The sequence below is a fragment of the Rissa tridactyla genome, chromosome 1 (genome assembly GCF_028500815.1).
Source record: "Rissa tridactyla isolate bRisTri1 chromosome 1, bRisTri1.patW.cur.20221130, whole genome shotgun sequence".
Lineage (NCBI taxonomy): Eukaryota > Metazoa > Chordata > Aves > Charadriiformes > Laridae > Rissa > Rissa tridactyla.
Genome location: NC_071466.1, coordinates 183,394,399 through 183,417,230, shown reverse-complemented (window position 1 = coordinate 183,417,230; position 22,832 = coordinate 183,394,399). Strand labels below are relative to the sequence as shown.

At 37.2% G+C, this 22,832-nt stretch overlaps 1 protein-coding gene across 3 annotated transcripts in view; it reads right to left on the bottom strand.

The window, feature by feature from the left end:
- TAFA2 (TAFA chemokine like family member 2) overlaps positions 1–22,832 on the bottom strand; it is a 194,875-nt gene that overhangs the window by 4,978 nt on the left and 167,065 nt on the right. The window contains exons 3-5 of one of the 3 annotated variants that reach the window (XR_008464536.1): positions 19,940–20,092; positions 18,214–18,338; positions 3,948–4,195 (exon numbers count right to left, since the gene is read on the bottom strand). Coding sequence is in view for 2 of the 3 variants with exons in the window: in XM_054189087.1 (XP_054045062.1) it covers positions 6,315–6,401; positions 18,214–18,338; positions 19,940–20,092 (365 nt within the window). In the remaining variant the exon portion in view is untranslated. Of the gene's footprint in view, positions 1–3,947; positions 4,196–6,141; positions 6,402–18,213; positions 18,339–19,939; positions 20,093–22,832 lie in introns of those variants that run through there. The other 2 variants (XM_054189087.1, XM_054189088.1) reach the window with 2 other exon arrangements.

Here is a 22,832-nt window from a genome sequence, read left to right as displayed (position 1 = left end):
AATACAAATGAAAAAAAGGACATAAAACCTTTAGCATCCTAGGTGTTGATTTGAATTAATTTGTTCATTCTTGGAACATAATTACTCCCTTTATGCTAATATATTTTTTCACATGCTTGTTATATCATAAATACAACACATTAGACTCTCTTCACTTTCTTGTACTAAATGTGCAATTAAAGTATAATTACTCTACAGTTGCAGACTTTTTTATTTAAATTAGTGAGTGGCTGCCGTAAATTGGCTATAATTGTATGTGAACTCACTTGTTTTATTTTAAAACAACAATATGTAATTAAATGCAACTGAAGTTTTCCACATTTCTTCTGTTCACTAAATGTGCCAACCAGATTCATTCTTTGGGTACAGCATTTTTGCCAGGGTAACCCAGAATGGACCAGAGATGAAAAGATCTCAAAAGCAGCGCATTAGAAAAGCTACCAGCTCAAGAGATTTTTTGGACGGCCTCCATTCCAGTGCTGCTGACAATGGGTGAAAAATGTCCTTTACTTGTGAAATCCCCACAGCTGATGAATACAGTCGATAATACCATCTATTCCATAAGAACAGATTCCCAATAAAAACCCAGTCTGATACTTTTACTCAAGACTTCCTTCTGCTTGAGAAGAGGAAGGGAGGAAAATCAAGACTATCGCATGTAAAGAATGGCTGAGTGAACATTCTCTGAATAGTAAAGCACTTCTTACTTTCACGCACCTAAGCATCACAGGATCAAAATTAGGTACAGTACAAATCTATTTCTTCAGAGAAACAAATGTATCACCAATTATTTGCTAACTACAGAATAGTTTATACATGTAAATGAGGCATGTAATTCATTATTATTTAGTAATGTTAGAAGAAAATAGATAACAATATACGACATATTAAAATCAGTGTGTGCAGGAACATTGCATAACACAACTTTGTACACTACTATTTTTTTGGTTGGCAACACTTTCAATTTTTTTCTATGTTTATCGCAAACCATACAGAAAATCCATATTGAAAACAGACGAGTTTGCAAAGTCAAGCACTTGAAAGTTAGCGACTTGCCTTTCTACGGGTGGCCTTGCAACTCCAATTCTACTTCTCTTACATCATGCACAGTAAACAACAGAATTTAGTCGGGAATAGTGCTGGAGGGAAGCCTACTATAATGTTGTCAGGACTATGCATCAACGCAAATGCAGAAAGAGGGAAATTTTTAAGCCAGTGATTCCTCCCTCCACAGATGACTCAGCCGTATGATGGACCCTCTGTTCCAGATTTTCACCAAAGAATAGAAATAAACACAAGAAACAGAAGGAACTTAATACTGGGGTCCTTCTTTTTAATTAGAAAAGTTCCATAAACTGCATAGGATTGTGTGTGTGGTCATAGCCTGGGTGCCATCTGAGCATGCTCAAGAATCATCAAGGTTTCTTTTTTTTTTCCCCCTGACATGCGTAATGCAGAGAAAGGAAATTATTATTTTTTTTAAAGTAATGAATAGTTTACCCTGAACTAAGTGGAATGTCATGAGACAAAGAAAAGCCATCTTGGCACCCCTAGCATTCTTTGGTACAATATTAAAGGCCTTTGAGAAACAAAAATGGTGTGGAAATATCTTGAAATCAAAAAGAATCTCACGAATATATTTAATGTACAACAAGAGATAAGCCAAATGCAGGGAATGCCACAGGAATCTCTTAAATGCTTGAAGAAAGAGGCCTAAGAAATGGCTTGAAGAAATGCCTAGATATGGATTGTCCTCCAAGACACAGAGATAAGACAGAGCTCTTGTACCAGGACAGCCCTTAATTGTATGCAGTACATTTCCATCCATTTTGTGTCCTTATTTTTATATTCTTCTTATACTGTACATAAACAGACCACAAAAAAAATAAATTAATAAAACAGGGTCGACAAAGTGATTCTTTAGCAAACCTTTCCTAATAAGGAATGGACTTGAAGAGGGCTATAACAGTCATATTTTTACATGACATAAATAACTTTGTTTTGGTAGTGAAAGCCTAATATGAATATTACAATGCAGAAACAGAAGGGCCCACACAACCAGAAACGAACATCTGCCAATGCATTTTTTCCACTTACGCCCTCTGCGAATGAGGTCGAGGTTGGAAATGAATCTTTTGAACAGATGGAAGCGCACTATTTCCTGGAACCTCAAAATCCATAGAGTGTGTTTGCCATGCACTGTCATTCATACGTGGCTTATGAAAGCAAATGTCAGTTTGCATTGCCACTTGTGCGTGCTTATTCACTGAAACAGTTCAACTTGTAAGCTCCGAAGGTGCTTCTGGTCTAATACTACTAACTTGTACCAATGATACTCAAAAGTACGTTGCAAATGTTAACAAAGGACAGGCTCACCATTTCCTCACAGCTTGAGAATCCTGTAGTTTATTTTCTAAAGTGGGGAAGCTAGACAAAAAGAGCTGTTAAGGACCTTTTTGCAATAGGGCACCTAAATGCATATGCACTAACAGCAGATAGGTGTGGATTTGGGTGTTTGTGCTAAGTTTCTGGCGGCACAAGCAACCATTTCAAAAGTCCAGGAAATGTTAAGGTGATTCAACCATATTTCAAGGGTATGCTTGATAAAGTAACTCCAGCAGAGAACTGTGAGTTAAGAAACAGGCTCTTGTTTCAATATCACAGACCACTATTTGACTTGGGCTAATGACAAAAGACAAAATTGGAGTGATTTGTGAGGAGTTTGGAAAACAGATATTTAATGGTAACTATGGATTCATTTACCTTTAGAGAAGGTGACATATTGATAGACATTTTTCACAAGTCTTCAAATGTTTCATTCCTGCTCATAAAACTTCGGCCCTACTAGCGATACCAAGACTCAAGAGCTATAAATTTTTCCCTTAACTTTATTTTAGGCACTGCAGCATGAAAAACGTTAGTCTAAACATGTTCCCAAGCCTGTAATGGAGCAATTTAGAATTCTAGATCCTCAGGTCTGTCCTTTGGCAAACATCTCTAACTCGCTTTATTAATTAAACAGAACATTTCCCAGTACACTTAAATGGCTCAAAAGTTTCCGATGTCTTTGATAACCTCCAGACTCTACAGCTTTTTACTCTTTCATACTTTTATTGCGCTGTGACTAATCAGAATTGCATTTGTGATAATTCTTGTGCTTTGGACCTTTGATTAGAAAGAAACAAACATGTTGAAAACCCATTTCACAAAATGCCATTTGAAGTATATAATTCTGTATTTCATGTTTTCCCACTGCTCTTAATGATTTCAGCAGGAGATTTTTGGTGTTAAAGTGAAGACCTACACAATCAGGGTTAAAATTTTTAATTAAAACTAAAAGGCTTTGGAAACCTTTCACACGTAAATTGAGCTTTCCATTGCTCCAAATAATCTTAAAGTTAGGACAAGAAAAATAGGTAAAGGAAGAATACTTTAAAGCATGGCATACGTTCCTGAAAATGGCAGAGTTCTTCATCTTAAACATGGTTTTAAGATTAAACAGACAACGTCTAGCATATTTTAAGAATATAGTGGAAATACCCCTCTGCCAACTTTTTCTGCATTTCAAGTAATCCAGTATGGGCTGCTGAGCTTTCAACTACAAAGCAACACCTAACTGAATTTACCAAGATGTACTTCCTTTCTAAGTGCTGTTGTTTTCTCCAGAGCCTCTGTTGCTTTCCCATGATAGTAACTTACGTTCATCACCTGGGTCTACCTTTGAAAGGCGAGTGAGTGAAGAAAGACATATAGCGGCTCCCTGAAGCATCTGACTGACACACTGAGGCTGCTTAGCAGCGCAATGCAGAGTCTCTCCAACCACCCTCCTGAAGCTCTGCCCAAATAAGCCATGATTCCTGGGCTTCTGCAGCAAACTAAGCAACTACAATGAGGAGTAAGGTACAACAATTCCTGTTAATACTGCATAAACCTGTATTTGTACACACCTGCTGCTCTGTGAGTAATAAACCAGGGCTGGAACACATTTTCTGGAGTGGTTTGACTCTTTATTCCTCAACGAACGTTCTGGCCCTTCCTTAGAATCCGACCAAGACTAGGATTCATCACAACTAGTGCTCCAACGTGGAGCCAGAATATTTTGTGTGTGTGGAAAAATCAAAAATTGTCATCAGGCACAGCAGAAACCTCCTTTCTCTACTTCTCCATTCGGACTTGAGGAGTTTTACACGTTTGCCTAAGAAACAAACACATGTCAAGTACTACACTGTTACGGAATTAGTTACAGAAAACAAAACTGGGAGAGATGGAATTTTCTTTAACTTACAAGGAAAAGTACAAAATGATGTGCAAAAACATATTTCAGAATCAGAGAAACTTCTCTTAGCAAAAGAGCATGGCCTCAAAAACACCCCCAAGATACAACAGTAACCCCAAAGAATAGGTTTAAACATACTCAAATTCAAACTCATTGATTTGTCAACAAAAACCAGTCATTTTTGCAAGTATTTCAGCAATTTTTAACTATGATAAAACAGTAATTGAAAAGTTCTTTGAAAACAAGTCCGTGAATAGACCTGCGGTACAGAAAAGAGCCATGAAGTCAGAATAAGATTCCTTCCACATGAAAGAATTGATTGTGTCTTTCCCATATATGCTTAAAGTAAAAATAAATAAAAAAAATAAAAAAAAAAACACAACCAAAAAAACTTACAAACCAAGAAAACCAAACCACAAAAAAACCAACAACAAAAAAAACCCAAGGACCAAAAACCAAAAATTCCCCAAAAGTTTATAGCAGGAAAAATGTGAGCATCCTGAGAACTCTACTTGTAATCATTCCTATGATTAGTGGGTTACTAACACTAGTAAACACCATAAAATAACAGATGACACAATTCAAAAGACAATATTCAGTTCAGACAGCTAGTTCCTTATCTAGATATTTTTTGGACCTGCTGATAATGATTGCTTCCAAAAAGGGTTGCACAACACCTCAAAAGATCACCTAAATTTCTTTAAATAATGCTTACAAAAAGGTTATTATTTTCCTTTTTCTTATCTTCAGGCTTTTTAAGTTAAATAGCATACTGCAGATCATTAGAAACATACATTACAAGACTAAACTCATAACTTTGATAACTTGATGCTTTAATAAAATCTCTAGACATTTAAATACTATGAAACAAATTCATATGGCTCTGTATTCATATTTCCTTGAACTTGATAGTCTACAAAATAAACTCAATTGATACAAGTCATTGGGACAATTATCATAGTGCATATCTGATAAAGATGTATGAGTTATGTCAAGGCTAAATCTAACTCATTAGTCTTTCAAATGTACTTCATTATTATTCTCTTCCAAAAGGTAATGTCACTACAATGCCCATACCTAAACTTTCTCAATGTTTCTGAAACTCAACAGAGAAATTAAGTTTATGGTAGAAGTGTTTTAACTTCACAAAATTTTTCAATTACAGACAAAAATTTTATATTAAAAGAAGACTTAAACAAAACCCTTATTTTACTTTCTGTAACAGAAAATAACTGTAGCAATTCAGACAAGGATATATCCTCTTGAGGTTTTTGTGGTGATCACAACTCCACAGTGGGACTGCAGCATGGCGGCATAAAAGACTGCAAGACAATTAATTAAATAAATGTAATTTTCTTCCCTTTTACACCACTTATTCCATCTAGTCATCTCAAGTGGGAGATAAAAACAACCTCCTTCCTTTTTACAGATAAGGAAACTGAAGCATAATAAAAAGTCATGCTACCCTTCCAATTGTGAGAAAGTAAATGGAGAAGGAGGGATGGGAACAGAGTCCTTCTGTCTTTGGCTTTGTCAGATCTCAAATACCTAAAGAAAAGCCTACTGTTGTTCTTGACTGGAAAGGAAAACCTGTAACAAGTGGTTTCCTGTGTTTAATATTCTAAAAATGGAAAAACAACTCCCCCCCCCAAAAAAAACCAGCCTTGTTTTAAAACTAGGTTGAGGTTTTAAACTGCCAAATAGGTATAACGGATTTTCATCTTTTAATATATTTTTCCAGAAATTGGGTAAGATTGAACTTGAAATTTTCCCCACTAAAAAATCAAGTAGTCTAAATTCATTACATTTGGTATCTTTTTCTTCTTCAGATGTTTATGGTGTGTTAATTTTTCTGGGATTTTGAATGGGAAGTAACAAGCCATTTGGACAAGATCAAAATAGAAATGGAAATTATTTCCTTACCTGTAATTTTATCTTCTCTATGAGGGTACCTGCTGCTCTGTTAGTGCAGTACTGATGTGTTTTCTGCCTTTGTCCCAAGCTTCAGAGATTCCTCTGGTGATATTTCCCCACTTGCTTACCAGCTTCCACTGCTGGCATTTTGAGGTAGTGCACTCACATTTGGCTCCAGGAATACTGCCACAGCTGAGGGAATATAAGACAACTAAAAAACAAGTTAGAAAACAGCAGAGCAATATCCAGGCAGGAAAAAAAAATGTTTAAAAGCAATGAATCAGTCATCAACTTGAAACCCTTCGATCATTTTCCTCTCTCTTTCCATCTATTTAGAATCTCCACACGAAGAAAAGACTTTGCCATGCTTGGAGAAGTTTTAGCCAAAGTAGTGGGTGCTGACAGAGTAGTGGGTACCCATTCAGAGAATATAAAATTATTTTAGGGAATCTAATTTTAACTTTCTCCAGTATGAGTACCCATCACGCCATCACTCTAATACAGATAAGAAACAGCAGAAAGGTGGAAGATTTGGAGGATTTCAGGAAAATCCTTGTCACCCTGTCTCAAGTTTCAATAGAACCTGGGAAAAGGAAGATTCAAGGTTTTTCACCTAAAAGCTGTCATAGATGAACAATTAGAAGGATTTCTCATTGCCCAGGGAAAAATACATAAAGTCTGGGTCACTCAGAAGTAGTCAAGATTATCATTGATGATTCACAACTACTAGTTGCAGTCATCTTGGTCACCAGAGAAAAAGAAGCGAAAAGAGCAACTAGTACTGTCAATTCAATAAGTAAATAAATTAAACACAAAACAGAGACCATATCCACTATCCATGCCTGACGTTGCGTGTAGATGACAAAATTTCACCGTCATTCTCTTGTGTTTTTTACATGTAATTGGTCACAAATTCCTGTGGCATTCTTCAAATAAGATAGCATAACAATAGGGTATTAATTCCGTAAAATGATGGCTTTGATGCTTTTTCCTGGCATTTGCCCTGAATTCATGATAAACTGATGCATGTTACTAGCATCATGTCTGAACTGATTTGAAATATCTTCTGGCTTGAGTATTATGGAGATTTTCAGGTGAAAGTTACAACTTCCTATAACTCCTCTGTACTGGGGGTCATCTTGATACTTTTTTTGAGCTTCACAGTACACAGAAAAGATGTATCCTGTCAAAGGAAAAAATTAACTCTAGAAATTTAACTAAGAACCTGCGTTGGTATCCAATTTAACTTGTCTTTCTTAAAGAACCTGGCCAGTTGTCTTCAAACCTGCATCTTCTCATTATCTTCTGACTAGTATGTCACCCAAGATAAGCTAAGTATGAATGAAGTTAATCACAATTAGAGAATGGTATTCTAAAATCTCAAGTCATGAAGCAAAGACTGACAGCTCTGAAGAGGTTGTTGCCTTCAAATTTCAGGAATGTAAGTGGCAATGATTTGCTTTAAGGTCAAGAGAGAGAAAAAGGACTCTGGTAATTTCCTGAATGACCCTCCAAAAATAATTTGGCTTTGCAAGTAATCAGCTTCAAATTTGCCAAGTTGCATTCTAGGAGGAAGTCTCCTGTTCCTTTTTCATACTTTGAAAATGTTGAACAATAATAATTAAAAACTAGAATGATGCCTTGAAGATGATAAATTTGCTATGCTCTCATTTTCCAAGGTCACTCTGAAAAGATGACACAGAGGTAGAACAGAGGGATTGCAGAATTCCAGAAGAACAACTACTCTGATTTTTCAGGGCATCTGTCTGAATTGGTAACAGCACAAGCAGAGGTAAAGTCTTTTGGTCTTCTTTTGGCAGGGACATGTTCTTGAGCCACAAAGCTTGAATTCAAGATGAAGGAACAAGCTGCTGTTCTTCTGGCTGGCATCAGTAAGATATTTTCTGTCCTTCTTGAACTTGAAGAGGCAAAGATGTTTTGGACCTCTTAAAATATGCAGCTCCATTAAAATTCTCAAATCTTCTACTACTACTGAGTTTGTAGATACATGTTGGTTAGACACAATCCATTGTTTCCTTGAGATCGTATCCATCTTCATAAACTGGAGGCACACTTGTGTTCCCTTCTCGTTTTAGAGGTCTTGCCAATATAATTCTATGGGTTGCATCAAACAAATAAGTCATGGTGAACTGGGTATTTTGTAGCTTCACCCAGAATCTCCACTTCAGAGCTCTGTGAAATTTCTCACTGGAGTTATGGAAGGGGATGAATAATACTCAGGACAGTTAGACCTGAGAAGGAATCATCTATGTCTGCTAATAATGCAGCAGAAGAAAGCGCAAAATCCATTTTATAGAACACATAAAGTCCTTTGGAGTCTTCTCTCCATACACAGCAGCAGTGTCTTTCCTAAGGTGAACCTCGTGTTCACCAAGGTGGAAGAAGGAGTAAACAACAAGCGATAAAAAACACGAACAATTTTGAATTCTTATGGAAATTAATTTTATGCTGGTCCTCTTCTTTTTTTCATTTAGTCCTAGACATCAATCTTCCACTTATTCTTGCCTGAAATCCATTTTTTCTTCATTTTGAACAGTTCTCAGACAGGACAGGACTATCTTCTTTATTCTTATGGAGAAATAAGTAAGATTTACAGCCATGTTCACTTTGCTGTACAAGGGAATAGTAGCTGAGTAATTTGATTTCAACTGGTTTGAGAGTTGTTCACTCCAACAGCGACTGTGCATAACGCTCTGTACGACTGACTTTCTCCGCTTGATATTATTATCCATTTCCTTCCCCGTTAGAAGGCAGAAAAGCAGCGCTGCGACAGGACAGTACTTCTGGGGTTTTCTAGAAACAGTCCTAATGAGTAAGGAAATACCTCAAGAAAACGGTGGGATTTTGGAGAATTGAAAGTAATACCTTTTGGACAGTTGGGGGCCACTTTGCCCTTCCCTCATATCAGTTCTGCAACTAAGCAGTGATGCACAGCTCGTGAAGCCTGTGTCAAATACCCATCGCAAGAGGCAAGAGTTCTGCCGGAAGCTATTTAGGTAGTAGGTAATGTGAGGTCTCAGAACGCTCCAGTTCCTCTGAGCTGAAACGTATCATTTCTGACTCGCAGAAATGATCCAAAGAAACCCTTACAGACTGCAAAGGAGGGTGAGGCAAGGAAGAAGCACTAGTTGTAGAGCATGCCAGCATGACTCACACAATACTGGCATTTAAGTATCATCTTCCTATATGGTAACTTGTGAGGTAGTAGAAGCTGACAAGGATTTTCCGGGAAAACTAAAAAGGACTGCTAGATATTCAAAGAGCCCTTCTAACACAGCTGTGGAAGGGCAAAGAGACCGGCAGAATGGAGCTGGAAATCAGAGTGGCAACATCTTTTATTTCAGTGTCAGGACTTTTCCACTTCATGGAGAAGTGGAGAAAACCAGTAATTTACATACAGCCTTCAAAACTCATTCTTATTTTCCATCACAGAGGCAGAAAATTATTCTTCAGACATGAGGTCAGTATCTCAAACATGCCAGCAAAAGACAAATTGGAGGGAAAAAGAAAAGAAAAAAAAATAAATCACAAGTTGAATCTTTTGGGACAAAGGCAGAAAACCTCTTGGCTGGACTGATGGAGTGGAGGATTCCCATGTGGAAGAAAGAAATGCTTGCAAAAATCACTGATTAGTTAATTAATGACATGCAACTGAAATCCATTTTCATTTTCTTTAAATATTGCAGAAACATTTTCCTTTGATTTCAGACTATTTCTGTCAATTTTCAGGTTCTGCAGCTAAAATGATGTTTTACAATGGATGCTAGCAACAGTCTTACCTTAGGAAAAGCTATTCCCTCATAAAAATGTATAAACCACAGCATAAATTACTAACAGTCTGTGAGTGTGATGAAGGGATTGCAAAAGATTTCATTTCTCATGATTGGTACAGTGTGTCTATTCACAAAAAAATGAGAGTAACCCTTCTGAATAGCTACAGACAAGACAGTGTATTCACAAGGAGATGCAGCAATGGACTGAAAAAAAATGAAAAATTGCAAGCCTTCTACACAAAAGCTGCTAATAATAAAATAAAAATACTATTATGGTTTTAGAAATTATTCTCTTTCAAGTAATGCATTAACAGGCTCCCTCCTTCCCAAATAGAGATACCTACGAATATCGTCTTTAACCCATTCTTTCTTTTGATGTTTCTCATTTTCAGTTCTTAATATCAGTATCCATAGGACTCAGTCAGAACAGAACTAAACAAAATTTGAGACTGAAAATTTCTTGGGAGTTGAATGTTTGGATTATCTTTACCTGCCCAACTGACTTTTCAGTCTGTGACTTTGCTTATAACATTTCACACGACAGCATTTCCTCTTTTAATCCTTTTCACCTTAACTTGTGTTTTGTGGGTATTTTTATGTACATTTGTCTTTGGGGAAAGGACTACGACTTGTCTAGATTTCTGTGACCTACAAATGAACGTCATCAAGCAGTACGCCTAAACTCATGTCAAATGTAGGCTTGCAACAGGAACCTTTTCACAGGGTAGAACTAGGCACACCACGCTAATGAAGTAAATTTGGTATATAGCAGCTGTGTTTAAGAAAATCAGTGAATTGCATAGCCCTGAATACTGATGATTCCTTGTAATATGTGTTGGCTGGAATGCTAACTATTTTCATCAAAATGTCCAAGTGTCCCAAAAGATTAATGTTTAGGTGCCCTACAAAAAATACAGAGCTTCTATATAAAAGAATTGTGATGCTAGATCAAAACAATAACTACTGACTAATATAAAAAGCTAGCTTTACCCCAGAAAATGTCACTCTATTTCCCTTACCACCTCATTTGCCCCCTGAAACTTGTATGTATTTTTAGGAAAATGTGTGCGTACCACTTATTGCTATGTTAATGACAGATTAGATACAGTGGGTCTCTGAGTTAGCAATGAGAAACATGCTGAGACAGCTGCAAATTTCTCTTAGTGACAGATTAGCCAAAGGCATGGAAAGAGATACCATAGCAACAAAGAGGCTGTCACAAGTGCAATCACTCTTTTCCATGGGTAATATTTTGCTACAGTCTGCGCACTTACTTATATTGTAATCGCATCCTTTTTATGAACCACAAGGTATTGCTAGTCACTGTATGCATGTGTATTATTCCTATAAATCTTCATCTGAAATTAAGGTAGAAGAAGAGTGTATAGACAGAGGGCCTGAAGGAAAGCAGGGGGAAAGAGCAGTTTTACATTGAGGTTTTTTCCTAATTTATTCATACAGCCCTTTAAATAATCTTCCTGTCATTGTTTACTACTGACACATGGCAGATCATCGATTTATCCTGTAGGCATTTCATGTGTCACAGTGGTCAAAGCAAAAGGCAAATTGTTTCATGTGAGGGAAGTTAGTTGCAGTTTTACACTGAAAAAATGTCATGTGAGAAATACGTTGCCTTATTAGCACTGACTGACCACAACCACCATATATCTGGTCTATCGGAAACATCCTAGAATAACCTATGCACAATGTTTATATGATGAGTTTCTGCTTTTTCTAATTACGTGTCACTACTACTGCTGTTTTGAAAAGCCATGAGGAGGAAAAGGAATAAAGATGTGAGGGAATAGGCTACCACAATGGCAATATTTCTTTTCAACTTTGGCAGAAAAAAACAGTAGTACTTGTTCCATTTTTTTTTCCCCTCTGCTGCTGCTTAAAGAGCCTATGCGTCTGTTCCTCATGCGGAGAAGCACAGACCAACAACTAACGTAGCTGCATTGCTAACTCTGATGTCAGGCTCAGTTACAAGAAAAATGCCATTTTCTTCTCATATCCAGGGACACATTTTAGCTCTCTTGTATTATGTTGTCTTACTTAAGCAGTGGTTATGACAGCACTGGTAGTAGTTGAGTCACTGCTAAAGCTGCCTCCTGATGCCGGGAATCTCAGTATCCCACTGCAAAGCATTACTACCTAAAGGTACCTACCAGTGGTCCTTTCATTCCTTGTGCCGAAAGGGTTATGAACAGCAGATATTATAAATTGAAGCATAAATAAAATTACTGCCTCTCCTTTCAGCAGCTGTAATTAATTTAGAAACAATCCAGCATCTGCAAGTGAGAAAGAGGCGATAGGGTAAAAATGTAAGTGGTATTTATAGGTAGCAGCAGAACTGCATTGATTCAGAGTATTGGAATGCACATACTGAACACCATTTGGCTTCGTGTGCAGCCAGTTGGTGTGTTTGGATGGTACACCTTACTCTCTTCCAAGAATGTTATTCAATTTTTAGTTTCTTTTAAACTCTGGATGCTATAATGTAAAATTAGATTAAATGGAATATTACAAATATCTGACTTCAGGCTCTCTCCAATATTGTTCTGGAATGCAGATAAACACTCTCAGTATGGATTTCTCTCCATCCTGGCAATATTTCTGTTCTTTTCACACTAGTCGTCTATCTCTGGTATTGATTTGGAAGGCAGATTTGGATTTGGAATGTAGATAAATATACTCAATATGGATTTATTTTTGGTCCTGTAATATTTCTCTTTTATTTCTCTCTGTCCTTGTAATATTTATTTTATTTTTTACAGTACTCTATTTCTAATATTGGTTTGGCATACAGTTACATAGTAATATATTAGATATTGATTTCTTTCTATTCTGCCGTGTGCTTTCCTCCACGTATTAAAAATAACAGCCAGTTTTCAGAGTGACAATTGCAGTTCCTTCTGCCACTCATAAAAGTGTGGGTGCTTAGCTATTCCAAAAGTCGGATGCTCATTTCCAAAAGATGGCCTTTTATGACCTGTATGAAAATACTACTTTCACTTGTTTATAGGAAAACATTGTTCACTTTCAGCTTGTAGAGATTTTCTGAGGTTAATAATCAATACCTGCTATGCATTATATCTGATCTTTTTGTTTAATTTATATTAGTAGCATTAGTAGTATTAGTAATATTATACCAAGTCAATTCTAAAAGAAAATGCACTGGTTGCTGTTTTTCGGATACTGGACATGTTGCTCATCATATTATGATTCACCGATTTAGCTCATAACTGTGTATCTTCAGAACATGAACATTTCTGAAATTTCTCTTATATTTCTCTCTTTTCACCACCTTCCTACTGAAGACCACATCAAAGAGAGTAAAGTCTCCACGCCAGCATCTTCTGATTCAACATTAAGTATCTAAATGTTAGTTGCTAAGCTAGTCATCAGAGCTTTCCTTTAGAGTTATTAGGGAGCCATAAGCACCCGCAGAAGATAATTCATCTGACTTATCTTAGGACAAAACAAATTCTCCTCTGGAATTGAACAATCCTCTCCAATACTAAAAAGAAGAGCCTAGTGTTTAGGCTAGTCATTTCACTCAAGAGAGTCCTAACCCAAGCAAAGTCCAGTAAATTCCACTCCACGTATATCAACCAGAACTTAGTACTTAGCGTAAAACTATGCCTCATTCCAGAAGCAGTTCTACTAAATCAAACTAAAAGCTTAAGGACAAGGCACTATTTCATTACCGTGCGATGGTTCAAAGCTACATCAGGGGAGGTTTAGACTGGACATTAGGAAAAATTTCTTTACTGAGAGGGTAGTCAAACACTGGAACAGGCTTCCTAGAAAGGTGGTTGATGCCACAAACCTGTCAGTGATTAAGAGTCATTTGGACAATGCCCTTAATAATATGCTTTAATATGGTCAGCCCTGATTTGGTCAGGCATTTGGATTAGATGATCGTTGTATGTCCCTTCAACTGAAATAGTCTAGTCTAGTCTACTCTAGTCTAGTCTAATCCAGTCTAGTCTACTCTAGTCTAATCCAGTCTAGTCTACTCTAGTCTAATCTATGTTTGTTATGCTATGCTATTCTATTTCACTTCAAAAGTATCAATGCTTATTTCTCTGTATCTTCATAAAATATCAGCCCAGGGACACTTTCCCACTCCCAAGCTCAAGTGCACACTTCTCCAGTCATGTCGCAGGTCCAGGATGTCAAGATGAGACCCAGGATGCACCACTTCACCTGTGTTCCTGTGCTCCAGTTTCTGCAGGAAGGATACACGGGTTTACGGGCTGGCCAGGAGCCACGGCATGCTCCAAGCCAGTCCCAGGGTGGATGCTTGGGAAACTGGGACACAAGGAGGCATTGCAGCATACACTTTCATATTGGTTACATGCAGCTTCCAGTACTCTTATTTAAAGTCAGCCTTTATTATAAAGATAATGGGCAATATGCTGTGCTTAAACATACAAATGAAACCTGGCATCTGGATCTGCCCTGGAAAAAACCCTATCCAGAGACTGCTGGTGTGAAATACATCCTATAACTGGGAGAAATATGATATTGTTTCTCCTCAAAATGTTGTTTTCCAGCCTTTGTAAAGGGCTCCTTTGTGTAATACAAACTCATAGCAGTTTTTTAATGTCATTGTCAATTTTATATGTAATACTGCTAAATTTTGTAGTTTTCAATTGATGGAAAAATTCCTGTGTTTTAAACAGACATTTTCCTTATTTTGCAAAGCGGAAAGGAAACACAACCAGGAGAGCTTTTTCAAATAAAATAATTGTATTAGAAAAAGTCTATTACGGAAAAAAATATTTCAAAGTAATTTTTTTCCCCTTTTTAATGCTTTTGTCATCATTTAAAGAGGGTAACATGACAAACGCTTTGTGTTTGTTTATCAAAATGTTGAGGCCAGCCATATAGAAAAAAAAATCAATTTCTTCCTCTCACAACAGTTTCTCAGTCTGGAGGAGAATTCCACAATTCTCCTGGTAAATCTCAGCTATGCACATAATCATTTCGTAATTCTCCTAGTGCATTCCTGAACATCCTCTTTTGTTGCGATACAGTGCTCAGGAATGCAAACATGCATTTCTTTATCTGAAGTAAAAAAAAAATTACTGTTTTAGCTAAATTGTCATTGCCTTTTCTCCCCTTCCCCTCCTGCAGGCTACATAGATACAAAATAGTAAATTCTAAATGAGCACAAGTTAGGTCAGTACTCAGCCCTTTCATACACACTTACCCCCACCCTGTATTCATTCCTTTTCCATGGTTAAATCCTAACGTTGGCCTTCTCCCACTAATACGCAGACAAACTCATAAAAACAGTTCGAACTTTCCATAATACCTGCTTTTGCATTCTGAAGATAAATAATTTCCACCTGACTTTTCTTGACATATGAATTCTGAGCACCATAACAGTCATGTTATTACTAATTCATTATTCATGTATTGCCATATTAGATCCGCATATCTGAACAAAATGCAAAATGTCAAGTAGACCACATTTTTAGAAATCGATTCGTTTTCTCCCACTATTCACTTGGTCTTTCTGCTTAGTGACTGGTACCATAAGTATTAAGAAGTTAGTATCATCATTTTTTTACAATACTGTGGTCAAATATGCTAACAGAGGTGGACAAGCAAAATACCTCCTTCCTCCACTAGTTTTGTCTCTAACATAGTGCTTAACAATTAATAGCTCGAGATGTGGAAACGTAGGTACTGCTTATTAACTTGGTATCCTGTAGAAGAGAAGATAGTACTTCAGTGATTGGGTTGCTTTTTCTGCACATGAAGGAGGCAAACTTGCAGAAAATGTTTGGAGGTGAATATAAACCATCCTAGGCCTTTCAGGAAAGCCTTCACAAGGTTTTTCTGCAATATGCTTAAATCACCCAAGCTGTTCAGAGTTTGTTTCTTTATGCTTTTACATTATACATGATAATCACATATTGGTTATTTTCTTTGACCATCAGAAACTTATTATTCATGACTTCTTAATACTGACTCTGTACAGGTCTTTTCATTTTTCTCAAAAAAGGGGGTTTTGGAGCTACAGAGCACTTCAGAATTTTTCCCCCTTTTTTATATAGGCTTTGGGGAGCACAAAGAGGAGCTACAAAAATATTGTAGTGACAACATATTAGGGAAAAGTACTTGCTTTTTGAAAATAAGCTACTCTCTTAACACAAAGAATCATTCACATTTCCACCAGCAACGTATATTTTTCTGGGCATCAGAACGACATCTGTTAAAATCTCAGCCTCTTGCGTCTGGAAAGAAGGAGACCTTCATTCACCTGCCACCTGGTTTCAGTAACTGAAACCAACTCTGTCAGAAATTTGAATTCAGGTTTGCTATTGTGTCAAAACAGCTTTGCAGCTGTGTGGGAAATGAAGGAAGAAGGTGGAAAACATCTAGTATTTGGATAAACTGGAAGGCAGGACAAATAGTGGGGGATTTAAGGGGATTAGTATTTTCCTTTTAGTGGTGGTAGGTCTGCAAGCAGCTTTTGGTAGCCATTGTACTGAATCAGTGTGTAAGATGTCAAATAGAGAACTGGGCTGGCTTTTTCATAGCTTCACTTCTGAAGAGTTATGAAATAAGTCCTGAGGATTGACACTGTTCATGGAGGACAAGCCCAACTCCTGCAAAGAGCCAGACCTGTGAGTCTGCAACAGAGTCACAAGCTCTTGACAGAACTTCATAACCTTGACCGATGTAGAAAAACCTATCTTTTGACAAAATATCAGGAAGAAATCTCCTCAAGGTGATTCTAATTGATATCTCCCTCATTTGTGACCTCTTTTTTCCTACAGAAACAATCCAGACCAAATTTTTACTTACTGCTTTTTAAACACTCACATGAAATATAAAATGGCATGTGTTCTTCAACACTGATGGTGCCATGTAGTAGTAGCCAGGACAAATTTCAAAACGCACACATACATAATTTTTCTATTTCCATTACTGTTATTAAATTCTATCTAGTTCCTTTTGGTTATAATATACATGGGCACACGTTACGTGCATATAATTAGGTTTGCATTGGCATGTACCAAGTTAAGTGAGGGCAGCATTCAAGCAAGGTTAGCTTCAGAAGAAACCCACTTGAAAGAGGATTCAGGAGTGGAGTTGTGTATCAAACATTTAGAAAGTACCCTTCCTTCAAAAAATTTCAAAATGTCTTAAAGACATATACGTAGAGAAACTGAGACGTGTAGAGCCCTCTGTGGAACAGAAGGAATGTAATTCACTCAGCACATATTACATTTCACTAAAAACAAATTTAGTGCCTATGCAAGGAAGATTTCAGTCAAATGACATAGACACTCAAAACTCGCATAGAGTAAACACCACACTAGCAAATTATGGCCTGACACTGCAAGCAATTGCTAAATACTTACAAGCAAAACCAGTCATCAGTATGTGTGGTGGGGTGTAGGGGTGAAGGTGTTTATGCTTGCGCACGTGCATGTGTGTTTTAATCTGGTTTAAATTGATGAAGAACTGTGTTGACCCTATAGAGATACAACGGTGTAGTCTTAGGAAGTTTGAGTGCTTAATGCTCATCTGAAGAATTTGTTATTCTTCTGTTCCTGTTAGCCACTGAAAAGCTGAGATGACAGCAGGTTTACTTTGTTTTCAGGCATTATATATGATGAATGTTAGATGTACTTCTGTTGATGTAATTTTGAACCAATAACACAAAAAGTGTCAAATGGAGATAAGGAACTCACTGAAACTCTGTCAAAACCTTTTAGCAAATCCCAGTCATACAAAACAGAAAGAACCAGAAGATCATACTGTCATGACACATCAAATGCTTACCATACTCAGCAGTATCTTTGTAGAAACATGGTAATTCCATGTTACTGATAAAAATGCACTTGTTTGCTATCCTGTGAATGAAGAGCTTATTAGGGTGTAGAGACTTTGTGCAACTGGTTTCAGAGAGAAATACATACCAGATTATAATACATTTGATCATTACTGGTAGCTGAAAAAGAGTTCAAATCTACTATCTCCACTGCTTACCTGAGAAGGTCTGGCACACTGCTTACCATGTTCAAGCAATTGCAAAGTGTGCTGAGAAAAGTGTGCAGGACCAAGAAGTCCAATCCCAGTATGATTCTCTTCCCACGCTTCTTTAGTCTTCTCAACTGGTGTCCTCTATGTGGACGCAATTTCCTGTGCACTTTTTTTTTTTTACCTGTTGGTAACATGTAAGGTTGGTATTATACCTACCCTTGTTGTTTTTACTTTATTCCCAGAGGAACAGCTCCATCCCTTACGATCTGGAAGAACTTTACATTCCTCCCCTTCAAGACATGGTTGCATGTGGCACCACCATTTCTGCTCCACTATTGAAGCTACAAGAGAGGAACACAAACATATTTGCATGTTGTTGAAATGGACACTTTAATATGTCATTATGCTGTAACATTTCTTTTATTGTGCAGTAAAATGTTAGAAATATATTGACTGACAGCTAGCCTGTGATTTTCAGCCAGCTCAGAATCTTCATAAGAAATCAGAATCACAAAATCATAGAATCATTTAGGTTGGAAAAGACCTTTAAGATCAAATCCAACCGTTAACCTAGCACTGCCAAGTTATCACTAAACCATGTTCCTAAGCACCACATCTACATGTCTTTTAAATACCTCCAGGGATGGGGACTCAACCACTTCCCTGAGCAGGCTGTTCTAATGCTTGACAACCCAGTCAGTGAAGAAATTTTTCCTAATATCCTAACAGACCTTCAGGACTGCCTCCCAAGGAACTCTGTCAGCCAGTCTCCTAAACAGGCCAAAGTCTGCCCTCTGGAACCCAAGGTAGCAGTTATGCTGACACCACTCCTTACTTTTCCAAGAATTAAAAAGCCTATCATCTTGTGATCACTATGCCCAAGATGGCCTCCAACCATCACATCATCCACAAGTCCTTCTCTGCTCATGAACAAGAGGTCTAGCAGGGTGCCCTCCCTAGTTGGTTCTCTCACCAGCTGTGTCAGGAAGTTATCTTATCTTCCACACACTCCAGGAACCTCCTAAACTGTTTCCTCTCTCATGTATTGTATTAGGCCTCAATTTGCACAAGGTGCTATGTGCTTCAAAGTCAATCTCTTTACTGTGTTTTGTTTTTTTTTTCTAATTTACTGCAGTTCAGGAACTAATTTCACAGGATCTCTTTCCAACCCTCATTTTTTTCTTGCTCAGCCAGATTTCAAATTTTGAAGTAGAGTACCTTCTTTTGAGTTAGTGTATTTTGCCTGACCTGCTATATAGTCTAGCATAGCCTGATTAAATTTATTCCCCAATGATGACATATTTACAGCTTCTCTGACAGCCAACAAGATATCAACAGTAAAGAGATCACGTAAAGGGTGAATCCATCCTGCTTCTCTTTCAGAGAAAGAGATGTGAAAAATCAGCTAGTATTTTCCCAAACAAAACATATGAGCCTATGCCAGATTTGTTAAGTAAAACATTAATATTGCACCGTGAATAGGAAAAATAGCGTTGGTCTAAAAAGACTAAAAACCAGCCAGAACTATATTCTGTTTGTTTGCTTATTTGCTCCTCTATGATAAAAATAAATATATAAATAAAATGTAAGACTGCAGCACATGAAAATGATATGCTTATGTAGATTTTGCATAAACACTTTTAATTAAGTGAATTTCATACAACTCCGAGGGCACTCTTTTAGTTAGATCAAATTAAGCTTCTCAGGAGGTCTCTTTCACTGGCATCTAATAATTTTGCTTAGCATTTCCACAGAGTAATAGCAAATAATCCATTTTTCCCATCTTCCTCCCCTTCACCTTGGGCGTCCCCTTCAAAATGCAGAAGCCTTCCTACTCTTATTTTAAACAGTTAACTGTAATGGAGTGGTTCTCAGTGATGACAGTAACCCAGCAAAACACCCTATGAACATGCAATGAAGGGAAACAATAGAGTAGTCGCACCATCAACACAAGAAGGAGCTGCCCGGGTGGTACCTGCTACCTGCCCAGGGAAGCAGGAGCACTTCACCGTCTGTGATCTTTCTTCTATCTTGTTCTTATTGCAACATCTGTGCAGTGCCACCACTTCACAGGTCCCAGTTTTAACATGGTGAGCTGTGAAAATAAGATGATGAGCAATTTGATAACATTGCAAGTTAGCATCATACTGTTTGGGGTTTTTTTTTAAATTAGAAATGCATTAAACTTGGCTCTGTTTATGCACGGCTTCTGCCATGCATGAAACTAGAATTACAATGATACTAACACTAGAAAGTTGATTTCTTTTCCAAATGTAGTGCAGAAAACACTGGCTAAAGTAGAACAATTGGAGAAGGCCACATATGGGACTGTTCCAGTGAAGCGGGAAGCAGAAACATTATAAAACTAACCTAGAAAATCTATTAATTTCTGGACTCCCATAAACAGCTGTGTATCTCTAACAAGATTTTTTTTTCTTTTCCCTAAGGGAGAAACTTTCAAATGGAAGTGTATCAATGTTAAAATACCCATACATGCATATGTTTTGAGAATCTATGTCTCCAGCTTTTATGTCCAGGGCAAATGCAGTTTTTGATATGATATCCCAAAACCTTCCTACAGATGGCAGGGTGGAGGGACACCCCTCAAACAAAACCCAGAAATAAAACCTATAAGGAATCACATTTTAAATCTTTCTGCCTGGCACCGCAAAGTCTGGGAATGTGGGGAACCAACATGGGAGGTCAAACATGGGAGGCAACAGGACAATTTTCATTATCCCATATCCAGTACCCATCGCCCCCACACACGCTGCTCTAACTGATCACCAGAATCATGCTACTGGAGTCCTATGAGAGGACCAATTTGGTAAGAGGGGAGCTACCAAACTATCCTTTCGGGTTCCGCAGCCAGTTACCAAAGAATCCAGAGTTCAGAAAAAGTCATTTTAACTGAACTTTCAGTGGTTACTGATACAAGATCAGATATTTCTGGGGATACTTCATTTCCATCAGAAGGAAGACAGAAAGAAATCTGAACTTTTAGCTTGTACAGGGAGGAATATTCATTATACAAAGCATATGCGTTACGACAGTACCCCTAAATCCTCTATTACTAATGCTGTTAACTTTTTGTATGCTTTATGTAAAGCTTATGTACTGAACGCTTCAGCTACCTTTTATACCCCTAATGGCAAACAATAAACGAGAGCTTCCATGAGAAGAAGGCCCTACTAACAGGCTTTCAGGAGCCCAACATTGATCTCTGGATTCACTCAGTTGTTATTGCGCGCTATCAGCTCCCAAAAGGCCTGAGGAAGGAAAAGAAACTTGAGGCAGACTATGGAGCCCAAGAATGTGCCGAGAGGCAAAAGCCACAGGCAGCAATTAGACGCGGGGTCTTCATCAACAAAACATAAACTACTAAACATTTCATGTGGGCAATTACGTGTTTTTCAGTAGAACAAAGTCCGCTGAACAGTCTGTGATGTTTGTTGCCACTCGCTACGTCGTACTATGTCAGATTAGGTTATACTCTATCACATCATACTGTACTACAGCTGAAATGATATAATACAATGCAAACAATTAACCCATTATCCGTCATATTTTGGTACACTAAATGTTACATATAAATGAGAAATCTAGGACATAAAAATTCTTTTCTTTGTTTTTTAACTATTTATGACTTTTAATTCAATAGAGCATGAGGAAAGCAATTTATACTATCTGTGTGAACTTTGTAATCTCCGGTATTTTCATACCTTTGATGACGAGCAAATATTTTTACAGCTACCAGCACAGCCTGCTGTAAACATTAGTTTTATTTATTTTTAAAAAAATTTCACTGGTACATACGCCAATAAAACAATTTAAATAAGTACATTAATTTTTCACAATAAAATGGCTATAAGATTTTTTATTTGTGAATATGGTAAGAAAATTAGTCTAGGATGTATTTTGAATGTATATATAGTAGCACAAGCACATGCTGCTTTTGTAAGTTAACATCAATTTTTATTTTGATTACACATCTTATGCCCACACATGCTAACACAAATTCACTAATTTGTATTTTATGAAAGGTACATAAAAAAACCCAGACACTGAATCTACAAAAGAAAGTAAATTTAGTGGTAGGATGTGCGCTTCGTCCCACTTAATCTTTCACTGTATTACTTTTCAGTTCTTATTTGTATTCCGGTGTGCATCACTGATCCTGAAATTTTGTCTTCTCATTCTCTTATTAAATAGCTCTACACAGCTCTACCAGGTCTACAGAAATGCCATAATATACCTGCTAGGAGAAAATAAAGTACAGTGTGCACCAACAGCCATCTGGAATGGAAGCCAGTTAAAAGAGCTGTTGTAAAATTCTGTAAGGGAAACGTTCATACTCAAACGAAACTTTTGAAAGACTTGTTTTGTAGTAGTTAGGGAGAGAAAATCAGGCATTTTAAGACTTCTATGGAAAAAGAGTGTAATTAAATGAAGCGGTCACTTACATTCGTGTACCATACAGAACAGAATTTCAAAGGGTGAAAATATACGTGAAAAATGGGAGAGAACAAAAAATAATCACATGCTATTGATAGTATTTGGGGAACTTTAATAAAGCTGCCTTGAAATTTTCTAGGTATAAAACCAAAACAACCTAGGAAAGTATACAAAGATATTTCAAACATTGAAAATCTAGGCCAACCATCCTCTACTTTCTATTTACCATCTAGAGTATGCAATGAATATTCCTTGAGAGGAAACGTAGGGATTTCAGCTCCTTATGCTATCAAATAATTAAGTTCCAGTGCAGTAAGTACAGTATCTGTCACATTCATGTGAAATGAAAGCCTCTATACAGTAGATAAAGGATTTCCCAC